Genomic DNA, 22,309 nt, shown 5'->3' with positions numbered 1-22,309 from the left:
TGGACAAAAAGGGACAGGAGATTGTTTTGGCAGATGGAATAAAGCAGAATTCAAAAAGATTCTCCAAGTATATTAAGGGCAAAAGAGGAACTAGGGAAAGAATAGGGCCCCTTAAAGTTCAATGAGCTCATCTATGTGTAGAACCTCAAGACATGGGAGAGACCCTACACGAATATTTCATGTGGAGAAGACATGGAAGCAAGGGAAATCATGAAAGTAAATGTCTTGACAGGAGTCCACATTAAAGATGCAGATCTTAAAACACATGAAAGTAAATAAAACTCTAAGACATGAATGGGGCAGCACAGTGGCTCAGTTGTTAGCACTACTGCCTCACACTATCAGGGTCCTAGGTTCAATTCCATAGTTTTGGCAACTGTCTGTGAGGAGTTTGCACATTCTCTCTGTGTCTGTATGAGTTTGCTCTGGTTTCCTCCCACAGTCCAAAGATGTGCAGGCCAGGTGAATTGGCCATGCTAAATTGCCCATAGTGTTAGGTACATTAGTTAGAGGGAAATGGATGTGAGTGGGTTACTCTTTGGAGGGTTGGTGTGGACTTGTTGGGTCGAAGGGCCTGTTTTCACACTGTAGGGAATCTAATCTAATCATTGTAGGACATTGTGGAAAGCTAGGGAGGAAATTGCAGTGCCCCTAGCAGAGACATTTGTATCAAAAGCAACCATAGGTGAGGTACTGGAAGGTGGTTGATGTTGTGCCAGTACTTAAGAAAGGCTTTATGAAATCCAGGGAAATACGACCAGTGAGCTTAGGGATTCAATGAAAATGGAATTTCGATTATTAGTTCTTTTGTTAAAATTCAAAGGAAAATCAAACGGTGTAGTGAACTTTTGTAGTAACTAGATATAATGTTTATGAGACATGCTAATGCAAGTATTTGAGTTTAGGTATAGTTTAGCACAGATCTGAGTAGCTGTTGGGATGCTGACATTCAAAAAGTCTACTGCAAGCCATACTCTACTCTTAATCTTTTTTTTTAATTGGAAAATAAATAACACAAACATTTTGCAGAAAGAAAGCTTTAAATTCAATTAGGTGGTGGACATAGTCATTAGCCATCTAAGCCGGGAAAAAAACTGTAAAACTTGCAAATGATACAGATTTCATCGAATCAGTTCAGTTCCAAACATTACTTTTCTTTCCTTTAAGAATTAAATTGGTGTCACTTGACACTTGTGGTGATTTATGGAATAGTGGCGCTTGATTTCGAGTGCACTGTAGCGTTTTCTTTAGAAATAAAAGCAATTGTCTGGCTGATGACTTTACCTTTCCCAAGGGGGCATCTAATTTATTTCAGATTTCCAGTTTCTGCAGTATTTTGCCTTTATTACATAATTTGTTTAGTTTTTTGAAACTTTGACAAAGACAGAGCTGTTAATTGTCTTTGTGTGCCCTGGAACAATTAATTATTATTGAGCACCATGTGATCGCAACTGGTGACCATATCAAAGATGGCAACCGCCTATTTGGACCGAATTGCTGTAGTACGCATGCGTATTATTATGTTTATTCCATCTTTCATGCAGTCAACTGACATTAGGTAACAAGATGGCGACAGGACAACAGTGGGTTTTAGTCGAGATGGTACAGGCTTTTTATGAGGTAAGGAAACCAATTATGAAAATGACTTGGTAATCTTCACAGACTGTGGAGGGTATGTAGTTCACAATAAATCTCAAGTCTGGTTCTGAAGTGAAAAGTTGGGGAATATTGTGAACTGGATCTGTATGGTAATGTTGAGCCAATGTGCCGAGAGGAAGTGCGCTGAATTTTGATAGTTGAGCAATCCCACTTCTCCAGTTATGCCTAGTTACGTTCAGAGGGACTATTTATGTTGCAACGCTACTTAGGAAGGTTTGTGGGTGAGGTGTTTTAAAGCCAGATGTCATAATGTAGTCATAATCTTACAGATGTGCAGCACTAAAACAGACCCTTCGGTTCAACTCGGCCATGGTGACAAGACATACTAAAGTAGTCTAGTCCTATTTGTCAACACTTGGCCCATATCCCTTGTTACGGGCCAGAGCCCCTCAAAATATTTTAAGAAAGTAGCCAGAAGGTGAATATACCAGGAGCGACACAGCTGGTCAGACCATTCTGTTTTAAACAAAACACAATTTATTTACATGAACAAAAAAATCAAATTGAGAATAACATTTGAAAACCCAACCGACACAAATACTCAACTTAGCTGTTCTGACTTCCTGCAGCATCCCAACACCTGTTGGCAAAATGTTACATTCAAACACGAGTTCTTACAGGAGAGAACTCGGAGAGCGAGAGAAAAAATCAGCATGTAGCTGTTTCTTTGGGACTCCAGCGAAGCCTAAAACAAAACTAGAAAAAAAACCTGAACTGGTAGAACTCGCCACTCCCTTTTCATTGTATACGCTTTTTATTTAAAACCTAAAAACTATTTTTTGATTGACTTAGAGTTGACTTGCCATTGATATCTGTTACCTAACCAAGGACAGAATAACCTTGTTAAAGGGGCAGCATTGTCAGACCCTGTAAACCCTTTTATTCATATGCCAGATACCTTTTAAATAATGTTAAAAATCTCACAACACCAGATTATAATCCAACAGGTTTATGCGGAAGCACTAGCTTTCAGAGAGCTGCTCCTTCTTCATGTAGTTGTGGAGTTGTGACTTTTAACTTTGTACACCCTAGTCCAACACTGGCATCTCCAAATCATGAGTTTTAATTGATGTAATTGTACCACTTCCTCTGGCAGCACATTCCATACACGCACCACCCTCTGTGTGAAACCATTGTCCCTTAGGTCTCTCTTAAATCTTTCCCTTTTCACCAGACAAGTGAAACTGTAATAGACGCTAACCAAGGCTGAGGAGAAAGTGAGGACTGCAGATGCTGGAGATTAGAGTTGAAAATATGTTGCTGGAAAAGCACAGCAGGACAGTCCTTAGGAGGGAATCTTTTGTCCTTGGCTAATTTAGCCTTTTTGGCACTCTAGATGTAGAAATGTTTGCACTTGTGATTTTTAATAAGGTCTTTTGAGCACTCTACTTTTTAAAAGATTGCTTGCCATCAATTTGGGATGGACAATGTTGGCCTTGCCAACAGTCTGTAAAACAGGAGTTCTTCAATTGAAATGTTTGTTAAAATCTTATTAATGCAAATATTAATGTTATTACTTATTGAACAGATTTAAAATTTATACTAGTTGGTTAGAGAATATGCAAAAGTATATATTTTCAGAGGAAGGATTATGGAAAACATCTGCACTGTTTTGATGAAAAGTTGTTCAGACTTGGTTTTGAAATGTGGGTATCTTTAGCAAGGCCAACATTCATTCCCCATCTCAAATTACTCTAAAGATGATTGTGGTAAGCAACCTTTTTGTACTAATACAGGTAAGATGGTGCAGATGCATCTCCAATTTTTGTTTTCTGCAACTGTTTGACACAAGTGAATTTAAAGAGCAGTTGATCAACTGGGTAGCTTTTTACCTAGAGTTACATGTAGGCCATACTAAGGGTAACAGAATTACTTCTCTAAAGACTGTTAATGAAATCATTTAAAATTGAGATTAACAGAATTTTATAAAGCAAGGTTATCAAATTATCTAGTTCCATTCTTGACTTGACAGCAATCTAGGATTGTTCACTATGTTGCATGATAGTGTAATCTTTTGCTATAAATTCTGAGCCTTATGACCTGCTCTGCAACTACCTGATGAAGGAGCAGTACTCTGAAAACTAGTGCTTTCAAATAAACTCAATCTACCATAACTTGATCCACCTCAGTCCAACACTGACACCTCCACGTCTCAGTATTATCTGTTGGAGAGTTCAAGAGACCTGTGCTGATAGCTGCTGACAGGTACACAAGTCTGGATGTTCCAATGAAACTATCCTCGAAACAGAGTAATTTGTTTACTTCTAGGGAAAAGAATAACTACTCTGTAATCATTTCAGAACAGGGAAAGTGTCTGATCAGTTTTTGCACTCTGTGGTTAAGTGACTTTTTTTATTTTGTAGATTGCTGAGAATTACTACCTGGGAAGTATGTTCAGCTTTTGAAAGAACAAAGCCGATATTTTAATATTGGCAGTGTCTGCTATCTCCATTATTAACCTCTCTTGTCCCTACCTTATTTGCATACAAATATACGTATTTAGAACACTCAGCCCTTAAGCTTGCTTCTAAATTCAGTAAGATCATGTCTGATCCAAAAACACTCCTACCTACTCCTGGAAACCTTTTTAAACCCCTTGCTTATCACAAATCTGTTTGTCTTAAAAAAAAATTCAAAACCTTTGTTTTCACTTTTCAGAGAAGCAAGTTCAAAAATCTCAGATCTTCTGTGAGGAAAAGAGTCTCTTCTATGACTTAAGTGGTTGACTTATTTTTAACGATGGCCCCTAGTTCTAGATTCTTCCACAAGTGTACTCTCTGCATTCACCTTATTAAAATTCCTTTTGCTTAATTTCTGTGCTATGAGATATAACACTTTCTTAATACTTAATTTCAGATCTCTATTACCACGTTAGTTTAATTATTTTCCAACAGTTTTCTTTAGCTGCTTGACATCAGCTTTTCATCAAGTTTACTTCTTTTTCTTGATGCAACTGCAATATGCCAACTTCTGAATAGCCAAAATCTAATAAGCAAGTACAAGCTTTGGAGGATCACTTAACACACTTCACGATGCTTGTGAACCCTGTCAAGCAAGGCTCCCAGAACAAAGAAACCTTTATACAAAATCTCACATCAGTCAGTAATGCCCACAAGATAACCTCCAACCACTCACCCATAGTCACATGCCACTCAAGAGACAATGTAGTGAGCTGACTATTTCCAGAAACAATGTAATGTAAAACATCCCTTTAATAGCAAGATCTGCTGTAAAACATATTTTAACTATAGGATGTGGTCACAACTTTTAATTGCAATGTTCTTACTGATTCTGAGTAGGAGATGATAATGTAAATTCTCTTACTCTGAATAATAGGAAATGATAATATGTTTACATTGTACCAGCAAGGCAGAGAAACATACTACCCTACCCACAGGGCATCCAGTTTCTTACAGGTCAGCAGAGCAAATTAACCCCTTAACATCTCACTGATACAATATAAGTTCTACAAACTGTTTTCAATTGAATGAACTAGACAATCCACTGTAGATATTGGAAATCTGAAGTGAAAATGGAAATTGCTGGATAAACTCAATGGTTAGACCGTAAGATTCAAAGATATCGGAGCAGAATTAGCCCATTCTGCCCACTGAGTCTGCTGTGCCATTTGAACATGGCTTATTTGATTCTCAGCCAGAGCTCACTTGCTTTCTCCCCATAAGCCTTAAGCCCCTTGCCAATGAAGAACCTGTCAGTCTCTGTGTTAAATACACTTAATGACTAAGCTTCCACCGTCCCCTGCTGCAGAACTCTACAGATTATTCATCCTCTGGGTGAAGAAATTTCTTCTCCTCAGTTCTAAAGTGTCTTTCACTTTGATGCTGCGTTCAGGTCCTTCTTTCTCCTACTGGTGGAAACATTTTCTCCACACCCACTATCCAGGCCTTTGATATTTTGTAAGTATCATGAGATCCACCATCCCACCTCAACAGACCCAGAATCCTCAACCGCTCCTCATATAACAAACCCGCCACCCTAGGTGAAGATCTCGACTGCCGGGAAGGGGGTCTCTTGGTTCCGTGATCGGTCAATAAGCACTCAATCAGTCTGGTTTTTGAAGACTTCGATCTTTATTTCTTCATACGTCCTGGTGAAGAGTGTCCGGGAACACAGAAGTTGAGCACTTCCATATTCCTCAGTGCTGCACATATGGCTTAAAACTAAGACATTCAAACAATTACCAATCAATACACTATACTGTTTTATTTGACAGTTACTTGGTCCAATGATATTTCCTGGGAACGAACTTTATTTTCCAACACTTAGGTCACCCTTATCTCACTAACCGAGCCATTGCACCTGCACCAGAAGGTCAGTCAGGATGGCTAGTAATGTCTTATCTAGTCGAGTTATTTCTATGCTTTAAAGGACGTGTTGTCTGCTAATCTCTATTGAAGCAGACTGTGGTTAGTCACTTATGCAGCTGTAGCAGAATTAGTACTTAGTAACTTAAAAGCTATTTTATGCAGCTTTAGCAGAATTGTCAGTTTGCTGCCTAGGAGCATTTTGTGTCATTTGCATCAAAAAGCCATCAAGTTACCGCCTACGTTATTAAGAGCATCAGTTAAACAGTTGCCCCTGACTACAACTAGTCACCTCAGTCTGTATTCAGGATTCAGATCCTCACAGGATCATTCTTGTTAACCACCCCTGACCTCTGTCCAAAGCCAGCAGACCTTTCCTTAGGTCTAGGGTCCAAGTCTACTCTTAATATCCACATATGGCTTTATTGTAGCCTTCTACAGACTCAACATACATTTCTGCTGTTGTATTTTAGTTATCTTAAAACAAATGCCAACATTGCATTTGCCTTTTAACTTGCAGATTCAGTTGGCAATTTGATCTTGAGACTTTTGAACAAAGACTCCTAAGCACCTTCTTGCTTCAGATTTTCAAAGCCTTTCCCTTGTTGAAAATAGTCCAAGCAAAGTTTGTATCCCTACACTTTACCACATTATATTCCATCTGCCACTTCTTTGGCTACTCTCCTGGACTGTGCAGGTCCTCCTTCAGCATCCCTGCTGCTTCAAAACTACATGTCTCTCCACCTATCTTTGTGTCATCTGCGAGGTTAGCAACAATGCCTTTGGCCCTTCGTCCGTATCAGTAATGTATAAAAGGTGCATAGTTGTGCTCATAACATCAATGTTGACAGAACTGCACTTGTCACCTATTGCCACACTGAAAAAGTCCCTTATCCCTACACTGCCTTCTGCCAGTCATCCATTTCTCTATTGTATTTGTAGCTCACCAGAATTAGAAACAGAATATGAGGTACATGGAAGGTAAAGTAGAACAGGAGATACTTTTTGTGCACCCTTTCAGCTTCTCAGTTCAACTTAGACTCCTCTTCTCGCTCCTGTACTGAATAACCTGACCCACTCTCTTAAAGGAGCAAGACCACACAATTATGTCCAGAGCTCCTCCCCATTTGTTTCCATACTCCTTTCTGCATCCAACAATTATAACTATTACACAGGCATTGTAGCTAGCTTGTATTTGTCAGGGATATTTACAGAAATAAGGAAAAAGGAAAAACACCCTTCTGCAGTTTACATTGACGTAATCATCCTCCCAGGTCCTTCCTAGAATGTGGCAATAAGAACTGTATGCAGTACTCCAAGTGCAGCAGTACCAGAAGTTTGTACAGCTGCAACATGACCTCATGGCTCTGAAACTCAATCCCTCTACCAATAAAAGCCAACAAACCATACGACTTTTTAACAATCCCATCTACCTGGGTGTCAACTTTCAGTGATCTATACACGTGGACACAGATTTTTCTGCTCATCCACACTATCAAGAATATTACCATTAGACCAGTACTCTCTATTCCTGTTGCTCCTTCCAAAGTGAATTACCTCACATTAAACTCCATTTGCCACCTCTCAATCCAGCTCTGTAGCTTATCTACGTCCCTTTGTAACATCCTTTAGCAGAGTCCACAACTCCACCGACCTTAATGTCATCCACAAATTTACTAACCCACTCTTCCACGCTCTCAGGCAGGTCATTTATAAAATCCTCACATTACACCACTAGTAGCTGAACTTCAGGACAAACACTTCCCATCAGAGTGCCCACTCTGTCGTCTTGTGGGCACGGTGGCTCAGTGGTTAGCACTGCTACCTCACAGCACCAGGAATCCAGGTTCAATTCCAGCCTCTAGCAACTGTCCATGTGAAGTTTGCACATTCTCCCAGTGTCTGCATGGATTTCCTCTGGATGCTCCTGTTTCCCCTCTCAATTCACCAAAATGCAACCCCTTGCAATTAAACTCCAGCTGCCATTCCTTAACCCCCGGCCCATTTGATGAAAATCTTTGTGTTCCCAAATAACTTTCTTCACTGTCCACCGAACCACCAGTCTTGGTGTCATCGGCAAACTTGCTAACCATACCTTGTAATTACTCACCTGAATCGTTTATATAAATGATGACTAACAATGAACCCAACACCAATCCCTGTGGCACACTGCTAATCACATGCCTCCAGTCTGAGAAACAACCCTCTGCCACCACTCTGTGTTCAACCGTCAAGACAATTTGGATCCAATTGGCTAGCTCATCCTAGATCCAGTGAGACTTTGCCTTACTCAACAATCTACCTTTACCAAAGCTTTGCTAAAGTCCATGTAAACAATGTCTGCTGCACTCCCTCATCAATTCCTTGGTCACTCTTTCAAAAAAACCTAATCAAATCCATGAGCATGGAAAATTGTCTCAAAGCCATGCTGTCTATCCCACATGAGTTTTTGCCTCTCCAAATTACTGTAATCCTGTTTATCAGAATCCCCTCTAACAAATAACTCACCACAGACAGTCTGTAATTACCAGGCATTTCTCTGCAGCCTCTCAAATAATAGCACAACATTAGCCACACCCCAGTCTATGGGCATTTCACTTGTGACTGTCAGTGATACAAACATCTCTGCTAGGAGCCCCGTAATTTCCTCCCAAGCCTCTCAAAGACCCAGAATGCAATTCACCAGGTCCCAAGGATTTGTCTGCATTAATGCATTTTAATGCTTCTAGCAACATCCCTTCCTTATTATGGACTCTCTTCAAGACATTCACTATTTTTTTTCCCCCAAGTTCTCCATCCATGCCTTTCTCAACGATATACACTGATGAGATCCTAAATGAATATTTCTCACCTGTTTCTTGTGGCTCCTTGCATAGCTGACTTTGATCGTCAAGAGGTCCAATTCTCTCCTTAGTTACTCTTTTTTGCTATTCACATACTTGTGGAATCTCTTTGGATGCTCCTTTACCTTATCTGCCAGTGACATTTTGTGTCCCCTTTTTAGCCCTGCTAATTTCTTTAAAGTGTACTTTGGCACCCTCTATACTCCTCAAGGAATTGACTTAGAGTACAGCACAGAAACAGACCCTTGGATCTAACTCACCTGCACTGACCACATGTCCTAACCTAATCTAATCCTATTTGTCAGCACTTGGCCCATATCACTCTCAACAATTCCTATTCATAAACCCATCCAGATGCCTTTTAAATGTTGTAATGATACCAGCCTCCATGACTTGCTCTGGCAGCTTATTTCATACGTGCATCGCCCTCTGTGGGAAAAAGGTCCTTTTAAATCTTTCCCCTCTTGCCCTAAACCTATGACCTCTAATTTTGGACTCTTCCACCCCAGGGAAAAGACCTTTGTCTGTTTATCCAATCCATAACCCTCATGATTTTATAAATCTCTATAACGTCATGTCCTCAGTGCTCCAGGGAAAACAGCCCCTGCCTATTCAGCCTCTCTATAGCTCAAATCCTCCAACCCTGGCAACATCCTTGTAAATCCTTTCTTAACTCTTTCAAGTTTCAACATTCTTCCAATAGGAAAGTGACCAGAATTACGCACGATATTCCAAAAGTGGCCTAACTTGTACAGCTGCAACATGACCTCCCAAATTGTATATTCAATGTTCTGTACAATAAAAGAAGGCATGCCAAACGCTGCCTTCACTATTGTATCTACCAACGAGTACTTTCAAGCAACTATGAACCTGCACTCCAAGGTCTTTGTTCAGCAACGTTCCCCAAGACCTTGCCATTAGATGTAGGTCAACTCTGATTTGTCTTTCTAAAATGCTAGTTGCCTGTCTGATACATCTCTGCAGCACGTCGCTAGTCATGGACTTGCAGCCAGAAAAACAGCCTTTCATCACTACCCCCAGCCTTTTATGGGCAAACCAATTCTGAATCTAAGGGCCAAGTCACAGTGCATTCCATCTATCTTCATCTTCTGGATGAGCTTACCTTGAGGGACATTGTTGAAGGCGTTTTGCTGCATTGTCCTCAATCAATCAATCACCTTTTGAAAAATCAATCAAGTTAGTAAGACATGACCTGCTTCTCAATCTTCCTTTCATCATAGAATCCCTGCAGTGTAGAAGCAGGTCATTTAGTCCATTGAGTTACATTGACCCTCTGAAGATCATCCCACCCAAGCATTTAACAATACTGAACATCAGTAAAGTAAATATCACAACTTTTAAACTCTATTTTAATCTAGTACCACTTGCAGCTAAACGTTAATGTAGAGTACCTTCACCTTCCAAAGAAAATTTGCACAGACATGTTTCATGCTTTCATTTCCTTTCCCTCTGACCCATACCCCTATGCATTTTGCTCACTATACCATTGCCATATGCTTTTAATTGTCCTCATCCATTACCAAAAATAAGTCTACTTCTAACAGTGCTATCAGTAAAAAAGACAATAGGAAAACTGCATGAAAATGTCCATTGTGGATCCTCTGCCTACTGCACTACCAACTTAATGCATTGGATGCTAAAGTAGGCATTATATCTACACACAATATTCTGAATCCAAAATAGTTAGTGAAGTTCAAGTTATTAACAGTTGTATTTTAGAGAAACTTCTATTGCTGGCTTAATAGCACTTAGATCTTAATAGATCTTAATAGCAAAAACATTACCCTTAAAGAGCAAGTTTGGCATTCAATCAGCATTCTTCAACAATTGGTCCCACAGAAGAATATAACTTTCTTTTGACTAATCTAAAGCCTGGACTAAGTTTCAGCACCCTTCTTGATGAATGAGAGAAACAGGCCTCCATAGCGAAGAAATCACTCAGACTTGGCCAGCTGTTGTGATGCTACAGGCCTGGCTACGGCTATTGTACTCTCCCGAGAGGACATTTTCATTTCCAAACCCTCTTTCCCCCACAAGGTTTCCCAAACAATATACCTGTTAGTGGAATAATCACAGAAGAGTCCAGCATTGCCTATCCTGGCAGTCACCCATCTCCCTGACCGAAATTATGGTCCGAAACACTTCACTGTAACTCATGCTGAAAATGTGTTTCTGGAAAAGCGCAGCAGGTCAGGCAGCATCCAAAGAGCAGAAGAATCGACGTTTCGGGCATGAGTCTGAAGAAGGGCTCATGCCCGAAACGTCGATTCTCCTGCTCTTTGGATGCTGTCTGACCTGCTGCACTTTTCCAGCAACACACTTTCAGCTCTGATCTCCAGCATCTGCAGTCCTCACTTTCTGCTCACTATAACTCATGTCTATCACAATTTGCCCCTTGTATGCTCCTCAGTATGTGCAACTATCTGTCCTCCCAAACCACAAGATCTGTGAGGAATTAAAGACCGGGGTTTTTGATAAGGGGACCAAGCAGGAGAACAGAGTTGAGAAACATTAGCAATGAGCAAATGACAAGGAGACTCCATGGGCTGAATGGCCTATTTCTGTTCCTGTGTTTTATGGTCTGAAAAATATCAAACCTGGATTGGAGGGTGGAGAGAGCATATGATTGGCAGGTCAGGTGACTGATCAGCATACAAAGAATGGCAACGAACGACTCAAAGGTCAATGAGGACAATGAAATAAGAGTATGAGTGCAACTATGTATAAGTGTAAAAGCGTAGTGAAGTGTGCCTCAGTCTGCTAGAGTGAGAATTGGGAGTTAATTGGAGATAATTGCAGAAGTAATGAATAAATACTTTGGGGGGGGGGGGTTTGTGTGCGGTGTGCTGCTGCCTAGTCTCCTGAATGGGGAGCAGACTTCACAGAAAACTCTGAACCCCAGAGGAAAACAACTAACTGAATATTCAATTATCTGAATGAAATAGTGTCTGCCCATCTCATTCGGACAATTGAGGTACCTCTACTTTTACAGTCCAACCTCAACAGCTGTCTGCAATTAAAGAAGTGACATTAACACACACACACACACACTTCTATCTCTCTATCTTAAATATGCAATCCTTTATTCTGAGATTATGCCCTCTGGTCCTGGATTCTCCCACATGAGGGAACAAATTTTTTGCCCCCAGCCTATCAACTCCTCTCAGAATCTTCCATATTTCAATATGGTTACCCCTCATTCTTCTATATTCTAATGAATACAGTTACCACCACTTAACCTTTCTTCATAAAACAATTCCCTTCATACCTGTTACTAGCCAAGTGAACTTGCTCAGGACTCTTTCCCATGCCAGTATGGATAAGGAACCTAAAAATGTTAATCATTCCAACTGTGGTCTGATGTGTTTAGCAAAACCTGTGAACTTTTACACTGCATTCTCTTTGAAATAAAAAACAGCTTTCCATTTGCCTTTTCTTTTACCCAACACATTTTTCTATCATTTTGTGGTTTGTGAATGAGGACTCCCACATCCTTTTCTTCAATGGCTTTTTGCAGTTTTTCTCCATTTTTAAATAATATCCAGTTTGTCAATTGGACCAACTCGTGTCTTCTCAAATTATATTCCATCTGTCAAATGTTTGCACCCTCAGTTAACCTATTTATATCAGATCTACACCCATCATGAATGTGCTGATTGAAAGCAACCACTAAACTATTCTAATCACATTTTCCCAGCACTTGGCCTGTAGCCCCATATGTCTTGGTATCACACGTGCACATTGGAATAGTTTTCAAATGTTAGGGGGATTTATGCCTTCACCCTTACAGGCAGAGTTCCAGATTGCTACTATGCTGTGTGTGAAAAGGTTTTGCCTCCACTCCTCTAAACCTTCTGCCCTTTATCTTAAATCTGTACACCCTGGTGCTTGCTCCCTTTCTTACTATCTACCCCATCTCAGCCCCTCATAATTTTGTGCACTACAATTACATGCCCTTTTCCGCCTTTTCTGTTTGAAGGAAAACAACCCCAGTCTGCTGAAACTCTTCATAACTGAACCATTCAAGCCCAGACCATATCCTGGTAAATCTCCTGTTTTTTCCCATCTAGTGCTATCAAATTTATCTGAATTGAATTCCTCTTGCCACTGACCAGCCATCTTTAATCGTCTTGTAGTCTCAGGGTATTCTCACTTTAACACTTCACCAATTTTTGTATGTCTGCAAACATACTGATCGTCCCTTCCACATTTTAAGTCTAAGCCACTTACTTAATTTGGAAGAGCCAGTGTTGGACTGGGGTGGACAAAGTTAAAAATCACAACATCAGGCTATAGTTCAACAGGTTTTTTGGAGGCACTAGCTTTTGAAGCAGTGGGTTCAGTTCAAGCCTCAGGTGACTGGAGTTCGCACATTTTCCCCTTGTCTGCGTGGGTTTCCTCCCACGGTCCAAAGATGTGCAGGTTAGATGAATTGGCAATGTCAAATTACCCATAGGATGTGTAGGTTAGGTGCATTAGTCAAGATTTCGCTGCTCCTTGGATGCTGCCTGAACTGCTGTGCTCTTCTAGCACCACTAATCTAGCATTAGTCAAGGGTAGGGGAATGGGTGTGAGTTATTACTCTTTGGAGGATTGGTGTGGACTTGGTGGGCCGAATGCCTACAGTGTGGAAACAGGCCATTCTCTGACCCCTGTGAGTCCTCGCTAGATACAGACTTCCAGTTGGAAAAATGGCCGTCAATCAGCACCCTCTGTTTTTTTCTTACCTTGGGTATCTGTCTCTGATGCGGAACCTTATCAAATGTCCTGCTGAAGTCAATGCATACTATATCGAAAGCATTGCCCTCATCTACATGCCTGATTACCTGTTCGAAAAATTTAATCAAATTGGTCAGACATGATCTCTCCTTTACAAAACGATGCTGACTGTGCTTGATTGATCTCTGTCCAAATGCAGATTAATTCTATCCCTTGAAATTGCTTGCAGTAGTTTTCCCCATCAAGGTTAGACTACTTAGCCTATAACTTCCTGGTTTACCCCAATCTCCCTTCCTGAATAATGGCACCACATTGGCTGTCCTCCTCCACCACCTCTCCTTTGGTCAGAGGAGAAAAATTCTCTTCTCCTCACCACTTGCTCTCCCATCTATTTTTGTCATCTGCAAGCATGGGTATGGAGCGTTCCTTTCAGTTGATCAACAGAACCATCCCTCTTCGAGTCATACCACATTAGGTTTTTACTCTTTTCCAATTCACACAGAGGCTGCCATTAAGGTCTATTGCTTGCAAGACAAAGCTTTTCACTGTGCCTCGGTACACATGACAATAAATTCAATTCAATTCAACTGGGCTGTTCTTTGTGGCTTTTATAAAAACAAACTCTTAAAGTTAATTTGTAAGCTCCAGTCGATGAATTCATTTTGTCATGAGTAGTTGTGTTTTATTGACTTTTTTTTTCTTTCTCTCTATCATAGTGTTATGAAGTGGAGGTCGACCCCCACCCCCCATAACTAAAACCAAAACGTCCTGATAGACTCTCTTCACCTCATAATCTGTTAAAAGAACTGTCCCTGATACTCATTTTATAAGTAACAAGTAACGATTTATTTATTTAACCCGAACAGTGAACAAATTAACAGACTTACGAACAACCTGAACAATTTCTCTCAAACCACGAATCGTTCCCTAACTGAACTAAATTGTGCTGTTAAGCTGTTCCAATAAACACAGGTCCCAACTTCTATAAATCCAAGGTAATAAGAAAACAATAGATGAAAACTTGGTCTCAAAGTTCACACACATGTCTCCTGGAATACTCCACCTTCTCCAATTACTCTCCAGCCATTCATCTGCTGATCTCCTGTCACAAACGCATTTCTTCTGCTGATCCTCCTGTCAGGGATATTTTCTCTGATTTCTTCTGTGGGGACATTTAGAACTGGTGTGGTGTCTTTTATGGATAGATAGTGCTGTCTTAGAGAGCTTAAAGGTTTCTTGAGAGCTGTGTGTTTATTTCGCAGATGGTGGGTTTGCTGTCACTTCAGATGACAGTTGGATGTCACCTGATTTTCCAAATGCCCTTTTTTAAATACCCTTGGTCACCTATTAATTTCTTTACAATTTGGTTGTGTTGTGAAAACTCCCAAATTTAAATTTTAATAGGTTTGTGTTTGCTAAGAGTTGATAGTGTGAAGCTGGAAAAATGACAACAGGTCAAGTAGCATCAGGTTAAAACCTTTCATCAGGACTGGGGGAGGGAAAGGGGCTGAGAAATAAATAGAGGAGGTGGGGTGGGGAGAAAGGTAAATAGGATGGCGATAAATGGATGCAAGTAGGAGGTGACTGTGATTGGTAATCTCAGATGTCATTCTTGTTCAAGGACTAATTCCCGCCCCCCCTTCATGATTAACAATGTCCTCAACCATATCTCCCCATTTCCCATACCCCAGCCCTTAAACATCCCAACCACAACAAGGACAGAGTCTCCCGGTCCTCACGTCTCACCTCACTAATCTACCAATCCAGCAGTTCATCCTCCACCATTTCTGCCACTTGCGGTCTGACCCCATTGGAACATCTCTGGTCTGTATGGTCCAATCAACTCCACCTTCCAGTTGCCAGACATTGCAACTTCCCCTCCCACTCCATCTGCCTTGCCCCCTTGACCTGATCTGTCCGTCTTCCTTCCCACCTATTCCCTTCACCCTTCCCAGTGACCAATCCCAATCACCACCTACCTGCATCCACCTATCACTGCCCCACCCATCCCCATTCCATTATTTATTCTTCTGTTCCCTTGCCCCTCCCCAGTTCTGGTGAAAGGTACAGACCTGAAACGTTGACTCACCTGCTTGACCTGTGCTTTTTCCAGCTCCACACTTTATTGATTCTGCCTTTGCAGCATCTATAGTCTGTGGCATCTCCAAGTTGTGGTAGCTAAAGGTTTGGTTAAAGTTGACTGGCTGATTTCAAGCCAGTTACCAACACATTAAAACAAACCTCAAATTTCAAAAATTTCAGCCAATTGATACATGTTTCAAGTTTAGAACTGGCTGTATTCTGCAGCTGCTTACACTCTGCCTCTGTAAAACACCAAGGTGAGAGAACCACCTCATCTCTTGAATGGACCATGCACTCTTTCCTCCTATCACGTTTACAAGAAATTCTGGCTTTCTTCCTTCCACTTCATGAGTACTCTACACAACTTTGTAATGATAGAGATTCTGACTGATTTTAGGCAAGGTTGCAGGTAAAATCAAAAGGGACCTGAAGTTCCTAAACCTGTTGTTAGAATTGAAATTTCAATATGTGACCTTGTGTTTTCTTCTACCAAGACGACTTATTCCGTAGGTTCTTTATGGTGAGGTTTATCTCATTTTTATCCACTCAGAAGCTATCAAAATTCATCTTGCAGATGATAGGGGCCTTGGTTGCCTGATTCCAAGTCATCAATTTTTAACTGTTCATATTTGTAAGTCTTCCATCAGGCTCACTGTTAAGAGTTGCTGAACTGAAACTGAAATTTTGAATTGTATCTGTAGCAGGATTGGCAACCAAGGTCAGGAAAATGCTCTGTGGTGTTTCCTTGGTTTACTGCCACTTAAGAGAAAGGTAAAGTCTCCCTCGTCCCAGAGAACCACAGGACTGCGCTCTCATTAGAGAGAAGATTTGTCGAAAGTTTTAATCTGAAGGTCACTATGCCTCAGGCAGGGTTGCGAAGGTGGGACCTTCACAGTGACTCCAGCTGGTACAGAAATTGAGGCAGTGCTTTTCTAGCCAGTCCGATATTATGGATGTCTACACTCCAGGGCCAGTACATCCTGAGATAAGGGACCTAAAACTGTGCGCAATACTCCAAATGTGGCCTGACCAGAACCATATAGAGCCTCAGAATTACATCCCTGCGTTTAGGAAAATCTACGTTTCGGGCAGGAGCCCTTCATTTCTCCACAATGCGTATAGGAGTTAGAGGTCATGATGCGCCTGTACAGGATATTGGTTGGGCCACTGTTGGAATATTGCGTGCAATTCTGGTCTCCTTCTTATAGAAAAGATGTTGTGAAACTTGAAAGGGTTCAGAAAAGGCTTACAGGGATGTTGCCAGGGTTGGTGGATTTGAGCTAGAGGGAGAGGTTGAACATGCTGGGGCTGTTTTCCCTGGAGCGTTGGAGGCTGAGAGGTGACCTTTATAGAAGTTTGTAAAATCGTGAGGGGCATGGATAGCATAAATAGACAAAGTCTTTAACCTGGGGTGGGGGAGTCCAGAAGTTGAGGGCATAGGCGTAGGGTGAGAGCGGAAACATATAAAAGAGATCTAAGGGGCAACTTTGTCACGCAGAGGGTGGTAAGTGCATGGAACGAGCTGCCAGAGGAAGTTGGGGAGGTTAGTACAATTGCTACATTTAAAAGGCATTTGGATGGATATATGAATAGGAAGGGTTTGGAGGGATATGGGCCGGGTGCTGGCAGGTTGGACTAGATTGGGTTGGGATATCTGGTTGGCATGGATGGGTCGGACCCAAGGATCTGTTTCCATGCTGTACATCTCTATGACTCTATATTCAAGACCCCTCAAAATAAATGCCAACATTGCATTTGCTTTCCGAACTACTGGCTCAGCCTTAAAGTGTGGTGCCGGAAAAGCACAGCTTGTCAGGCAACATCCAATGAGCAGGAAGGTTTGTGCGAAGATTTGTAGCTCGGATGCTCGTTGTGGTTCTGTTCGCCAAGCTGGAAGTTTTTGTTGCAAACGTTTCGTCCCCTGGCTAGGAGACATCATCAGTGCTTTGGAGCCTCCTGCGAAGCACTTCTTTGATGTTTCTTCCGGTATTTATAGTGGTCTGACCTTGCCGCTTCCGGGTGTCAGTTTCAGCTGTCCGCTGTAGTGATTGGTATATTGGGTCCAGGTCGATGTGTTTGTTGATTTTTTTTTTGAAGGGGACATGTCTGTTTTGTGTCCTAAGGGTTTCACTTTTTACCACTGGTTTACTACTGACTTATCCTTTAGCAGTCCTGTTCAGTCCACCTCTGCCAAATCACTTCTCAATTTTGTAAAATTTGCCTTTCCCCAATTTACTTCTGATTTGCCTCTGTCCTTTTTTGTTGTAATGCTAAATCTAACCGAACTGTGGTCAATACAGAAACCAACTGGCACTTCACCACTTGTCCATCTTCATTTCCCAAAACTAAATCCAGAATTGAATCTCCTCTGATTGGGCTTGTCCCATACAGAGGAACCTTGATTATCCAAAGGATACCGACAGGGTGTATTTTGTTCAGTTAATCGAATGTTGGATAATCGATGCCAGATAACAGCCACGCATCGGGCCCTTGCAATCTTGTTCGGATCATCCAAAATTAGGTTATTCGAATGTCGGATAATCGGGGTTCCTCTATTGTTTTTTTTCAAAAAACAAATTATTCTGGACACAGGACATGAATTTTTCACCCTTCACACCCCTTTATTGTTTGATACAGAATTGCTATTGGGACAGATAAAGTCTCCTACTATTATTGCCATCTTATTCCTACAGGCAGAAACTCATCTATGCATGTGTTCTTTCATTTCCTTCTTACTATTTGGGGTCTGTGGTATACTCCTAGAGTGTGACTGTCCCTTTTTTTTTATTAGCAAGGCCACCCCATAAGACCTAATTTGTTAACCCATTCAACATATCATTCCTCTTTCATCTGTTTTTGATTCTTTAACCAGTTCTGCTTACCCTTCCTTTTTTTTATTACCTACTCCACCCTGCCTGAACTCGCCATCCAGTGTTGACCTAATTTTGCGCCTTCTTTTAAACAGGTTTCTGTTCTCGTAACTACTGCCATGTTCATCAGTCTTTTTGTATTACATGTGATGCGTTGAAGTACAATAGCTCAATCCTGTAAATTTCCTTTGGGTGCTTTTTAATCCTCATTTCTTCTGGTTTCTAAATTAGTCATAAAGTCCTACAGCACAGAGACAGGCCTTTGGCCCAAACTGGTCCATGCTGACAAAATGTCCGTCCATGTTAACCCCATTTCCCTGCACTTGGGCTATATCCTTCTAAACCTTTCCTATCCATGTATTTGTTCAAATGCCTTTCAAATGTTTCCACCTAAACTACTTCAGCTGACAGCTCAGTCCATATGCGAACCACCATATGTTTTTTAAAAAAAAGGCTTCCCCTCAGGTCCCCTTTTATTCTTTCCCCTCTACCCTTAAAATGATGCCCTCTTTTCTTCGATTTCCCCAACCCTGGGGGAAAAAATGCATTCACCCTATCCATGCCCCTCAATATCATTATCCATGCCTCTCACCTTGATAAGATTCCGCTCGGTCTCCTACACCTGTAAAGAAAAACTGTCCTAGCTTGTCCAACCTCTCCTTATAATTCAGTCTATTGAGTCAAGGCAACATGCTTTGTAAATTTCTTCTGCATTCTTTCCGGTTTAACAAGGTGTTCAAAACTGAACACAATACTCCAAGTGTGGCCTCACCAACGTCCTGTATAACTGCAACATAACTTCCCAACTTCCTTACTCCATGCCCTGACTGATGAAGGTCAGTATGCCAATAGCTGACTATATCACTCTACCTTTCGTTTCCTGATCTGAATCTAATCTATCTAAGCTTACACTGGTTCTAACCCCCCCTACAATTGTAGTTTAAAACCTCTCTTTATTTAGCAGAAATCCTGAAACATTATTACTTTTTACAGAATTATAATTTATCTGCTGTTTTGAACTTTTATAACTAATGCATAAAATTTTATGCTGCTGCTCTGTTTACTTTGTGTGGGTGAGCGATGTCTTCCTGTCTTGCATTTCTGAATAAAATATAGAATTCTATAACAATGAAACTGTTCAGTCTCTGAAATTCAAAAGCAGTACTTTGAATTATGCAGATTGCAATGATTGAACTTCAGTTAGACCATATTTCTAGTACTGCTTGCAATCATGGTCTTTGTGTTTTTAAAGAAAATGATATGTGCTGGGGTGGGTATGGGGGAAAGTTTGCAAAGATAATATGAGAAAGATGTGAACATATATTAGGATAGAATGGATCCGCTGGAGTTTTGGAAGTGCAGGATGGAAATAAGAATGGTGGGTATTTTGGATCCATTACTCTTGGGGTAATTAGTGAACAGTATAGGTATGTTTAAAGGGAAACTAGATGATGGAGAAACAGATTATTATAGATATAAATGAGATTTAAACAGAATATAAATATCAGAAGGACTGTGGACTGAGTGGCATGTTTCTGTATCATCTATTCTCTATTTAATCAATGATTAAGAAGTTAGCTTTTGTAGTGTAAAATATGTACTGAATATAAAATTATTTCTTTTAAAATTTGCTTTGCTGCTGTCAGGATATTCTCTTACAAACTTTGATGAGGCACATAGTTAATTTGCTTGCTTTGTCTTTTTAGGCCCCAGCTTACCATCTAATTCTGGAAGGTATTCTCATCTTGTGGATAGTAAGACTACTTTTCTCCAAAACCTACAAACTTCAGGAACGTTCTGATCTGACAGAAAAGGTAATCCTGTGGAATTTAAAAGACCTATTTGACTACTTGATATTACAACTACTTATAGGTATTCTGTTTTATCTTTTCCAATAGGAGAAAGAAGAGCTTATTGAGGAATGGCAACCAGAGCCCCTTGTTCCACCAATCTCAAAAGACCACCCTGCCCTTAACAATAATATTGTCTCGGGGTATGTAATACACTCTTGGGCTATGTTACTAATTAAGCTTGCAATTGTGCTTGAGCTGTACAATATTCTAAAAGAGAACAGTTTTAAAGTGTCTTTATTTTGAACAGTTATATAGATCAATGGAAATTTTGGTTTAATGTTACCTTTCTGTTAATGGCTTACTGACAAAAGACAATGTAAAGGAACTGGAAAGATCTTGACAAGATCTGGAACATTAGTTCAACTCTGCAAATTGCATAAGAAGTGGTGGCTTTAGCATTGGTTTGGAACTTAAGCTGACTGAAACTTGTTGCTTCAGGATTCCCTGAGAGCCTCTGCTATAACTTCATTTGACTTTGCACCACAATTCCACCAAGTCACTAGTTGAGTGAGTCACCTGGGGCAACTTGTAGAACATGGCTCCAGTTTGGATGAGTGCCTTCAGAAGAATTTAGGGTCTTTGTTTACAATTTTCTTCCTGAGAAAATCATACTAAAAATATTCCTCTCTAGTTTATGGAACTATGGTTCCATGTTATGTGAGTTTCACTGTTTCATACTTGATCACCTGTAATGTTTTTTAGTAACTATTTTGCACTGAAAATGACTGACAGAGATTTGCATTTTTTTTTTGTCTGAGCTTTATACATTTCATTGAATTTTTTTTATTATTTTCAGCCCTCCAACTCATAACATAGTGGTTAATGGTAGAAAGTGCATAAATTTTGCGTCCTTCAATTTTCTTGGATTGCTAGACAATGAAAGAGTTAAGGTGAGTTTGTTGACCTGCATGGACAGCAGTAAATTAAGGGGTGTGTAGGTTATATTGATCTTAGATTAAGATAAATGTTTGGCACAACATCATAGGGCCTGTATTGTGGTGTACCGTACTGTAATGATTAATAAATTCTAATATCAAAATAGGATCCCACTGCATGCAAGTGGAGAGTGAAACATGAAATGTAATACATATTTAACTAAAATATTTGCAGGATGTCTGGGTAGGTCATTACATACTATATTCCTCATTTTAAGTTTTCTGGTAGGTTTTTGTTTTCTAAATGAAATCATTTGAATTTTTAGATGAGTAAGCATTACGTTCTAATTTGCTTTGAAGTTTGTAACAAATGCATTTTTGTTCACACAGAATGTAGCTTTGGCTTCACTGAAAAAATATGGTGTAGGCACATGTGGACCTAGAGGATTTTATGGGACATTTGGTAAGTTAAATTGTTTAGAAACATAATTAAATTGTATTTGTGGGATTCTAGTTGCATGTTATCTCTTAGCAAAACTATTGGCAAACCCCTTTAGCACCAATCTTGCACCAATTTATTTCACAGATCAAAGTAATCCTGAGTGATATGGCAAACCTAGTGCAAGAGGTGCATAGACATCTCTGGAAAAGTGATTTTCTTAATCCTTAGTGTAAACATAGGAGTAAGTGAGGACTGCTGATGCTGGAGATCAGAGTCAAAGACTGTGGTGCCTGTGCAGCAGGTCAGGCAGTATCTGAGGAGCAGGAGAATAGATGTTTTGGGCATAAGCCCTTCAGCGTTTTGATGAAGGGCTTATGCCCAAAACGTCTATTCTCTTCTTTGTGGGTCTATAATACACTCGCAGGATGTGACTGCCTCGTTTAACATTCAGAAGTTGTACTCACAAAGATATCATCTTCTCTGATAGCTCTAATTAAGCCCTTAACTGATAGTGTTAGTCCACCATCCTTTTGCACCCCCTCTTGTCTTGCGTAAAGATCCCATACCCTGGAATATTGAGATGCTGGTCCTTGCCTTCCCTCAACTGAGTTTCTGAGAAG

General features: G+C 40.4%; 1 protein-coding gene across 1 annotated transcript in view; it reads left to right on the top strand.

Moving 5' to 3' along the window:
- Window positions 1–1,566: 1,566 nt before the first annotated feature.
- Window positions 1,567–22,309, top strand: part of sptlc1 (serine palmitoyltransferase, long chain base subunit 1) — a 62,711-nt gene continuing 41,968 nt past the window's right edge. Inside the window, exons 1-5 of the mRNA XM_060845462.1 lie at window positions 1,567–1,620; window positions 20,226–20,333; window positions 20,418–20,512; window positions 21,169–21,262; window positions 21,638–21,710. Of these exons, the coding sequence (XP_060701445.1) occupies window positions 1,567–1,620; window positions 20,226–20,333; window positions 20,418–20,512; window positions 21,169–21,262; window positions 21,638–21,710 (424 nt within the window). The remainder of the gene's footprint in view (window positions 1,621–20,225; window positions 20,334–20,417; window positions 20,513–21,168; window positions 21,263–21,637; window positions 21,711–22,309) is intronic.

Source organism: Hemiscyllium ocellatum, chromosome 2, assembly GCF_020745735.1.
Source record: "Hemiscyllium ocellatum isolate sHemOce1 chromosome 2, sHemOce1.pat.X.cur, whole genome shotgun sequence".
Classification (NCBI taxonomy): domain Eukaryota; kingdom Metazoa; phylum Chordata; class Chondrichthyes; order Orectolobiformes; family Hemiscylliidae; genus Hemiscyllium; species Hemiscyllium ocellatum.
This window is presented reverse-complemented; position numbering and strand designations above follow the sequence as displayed.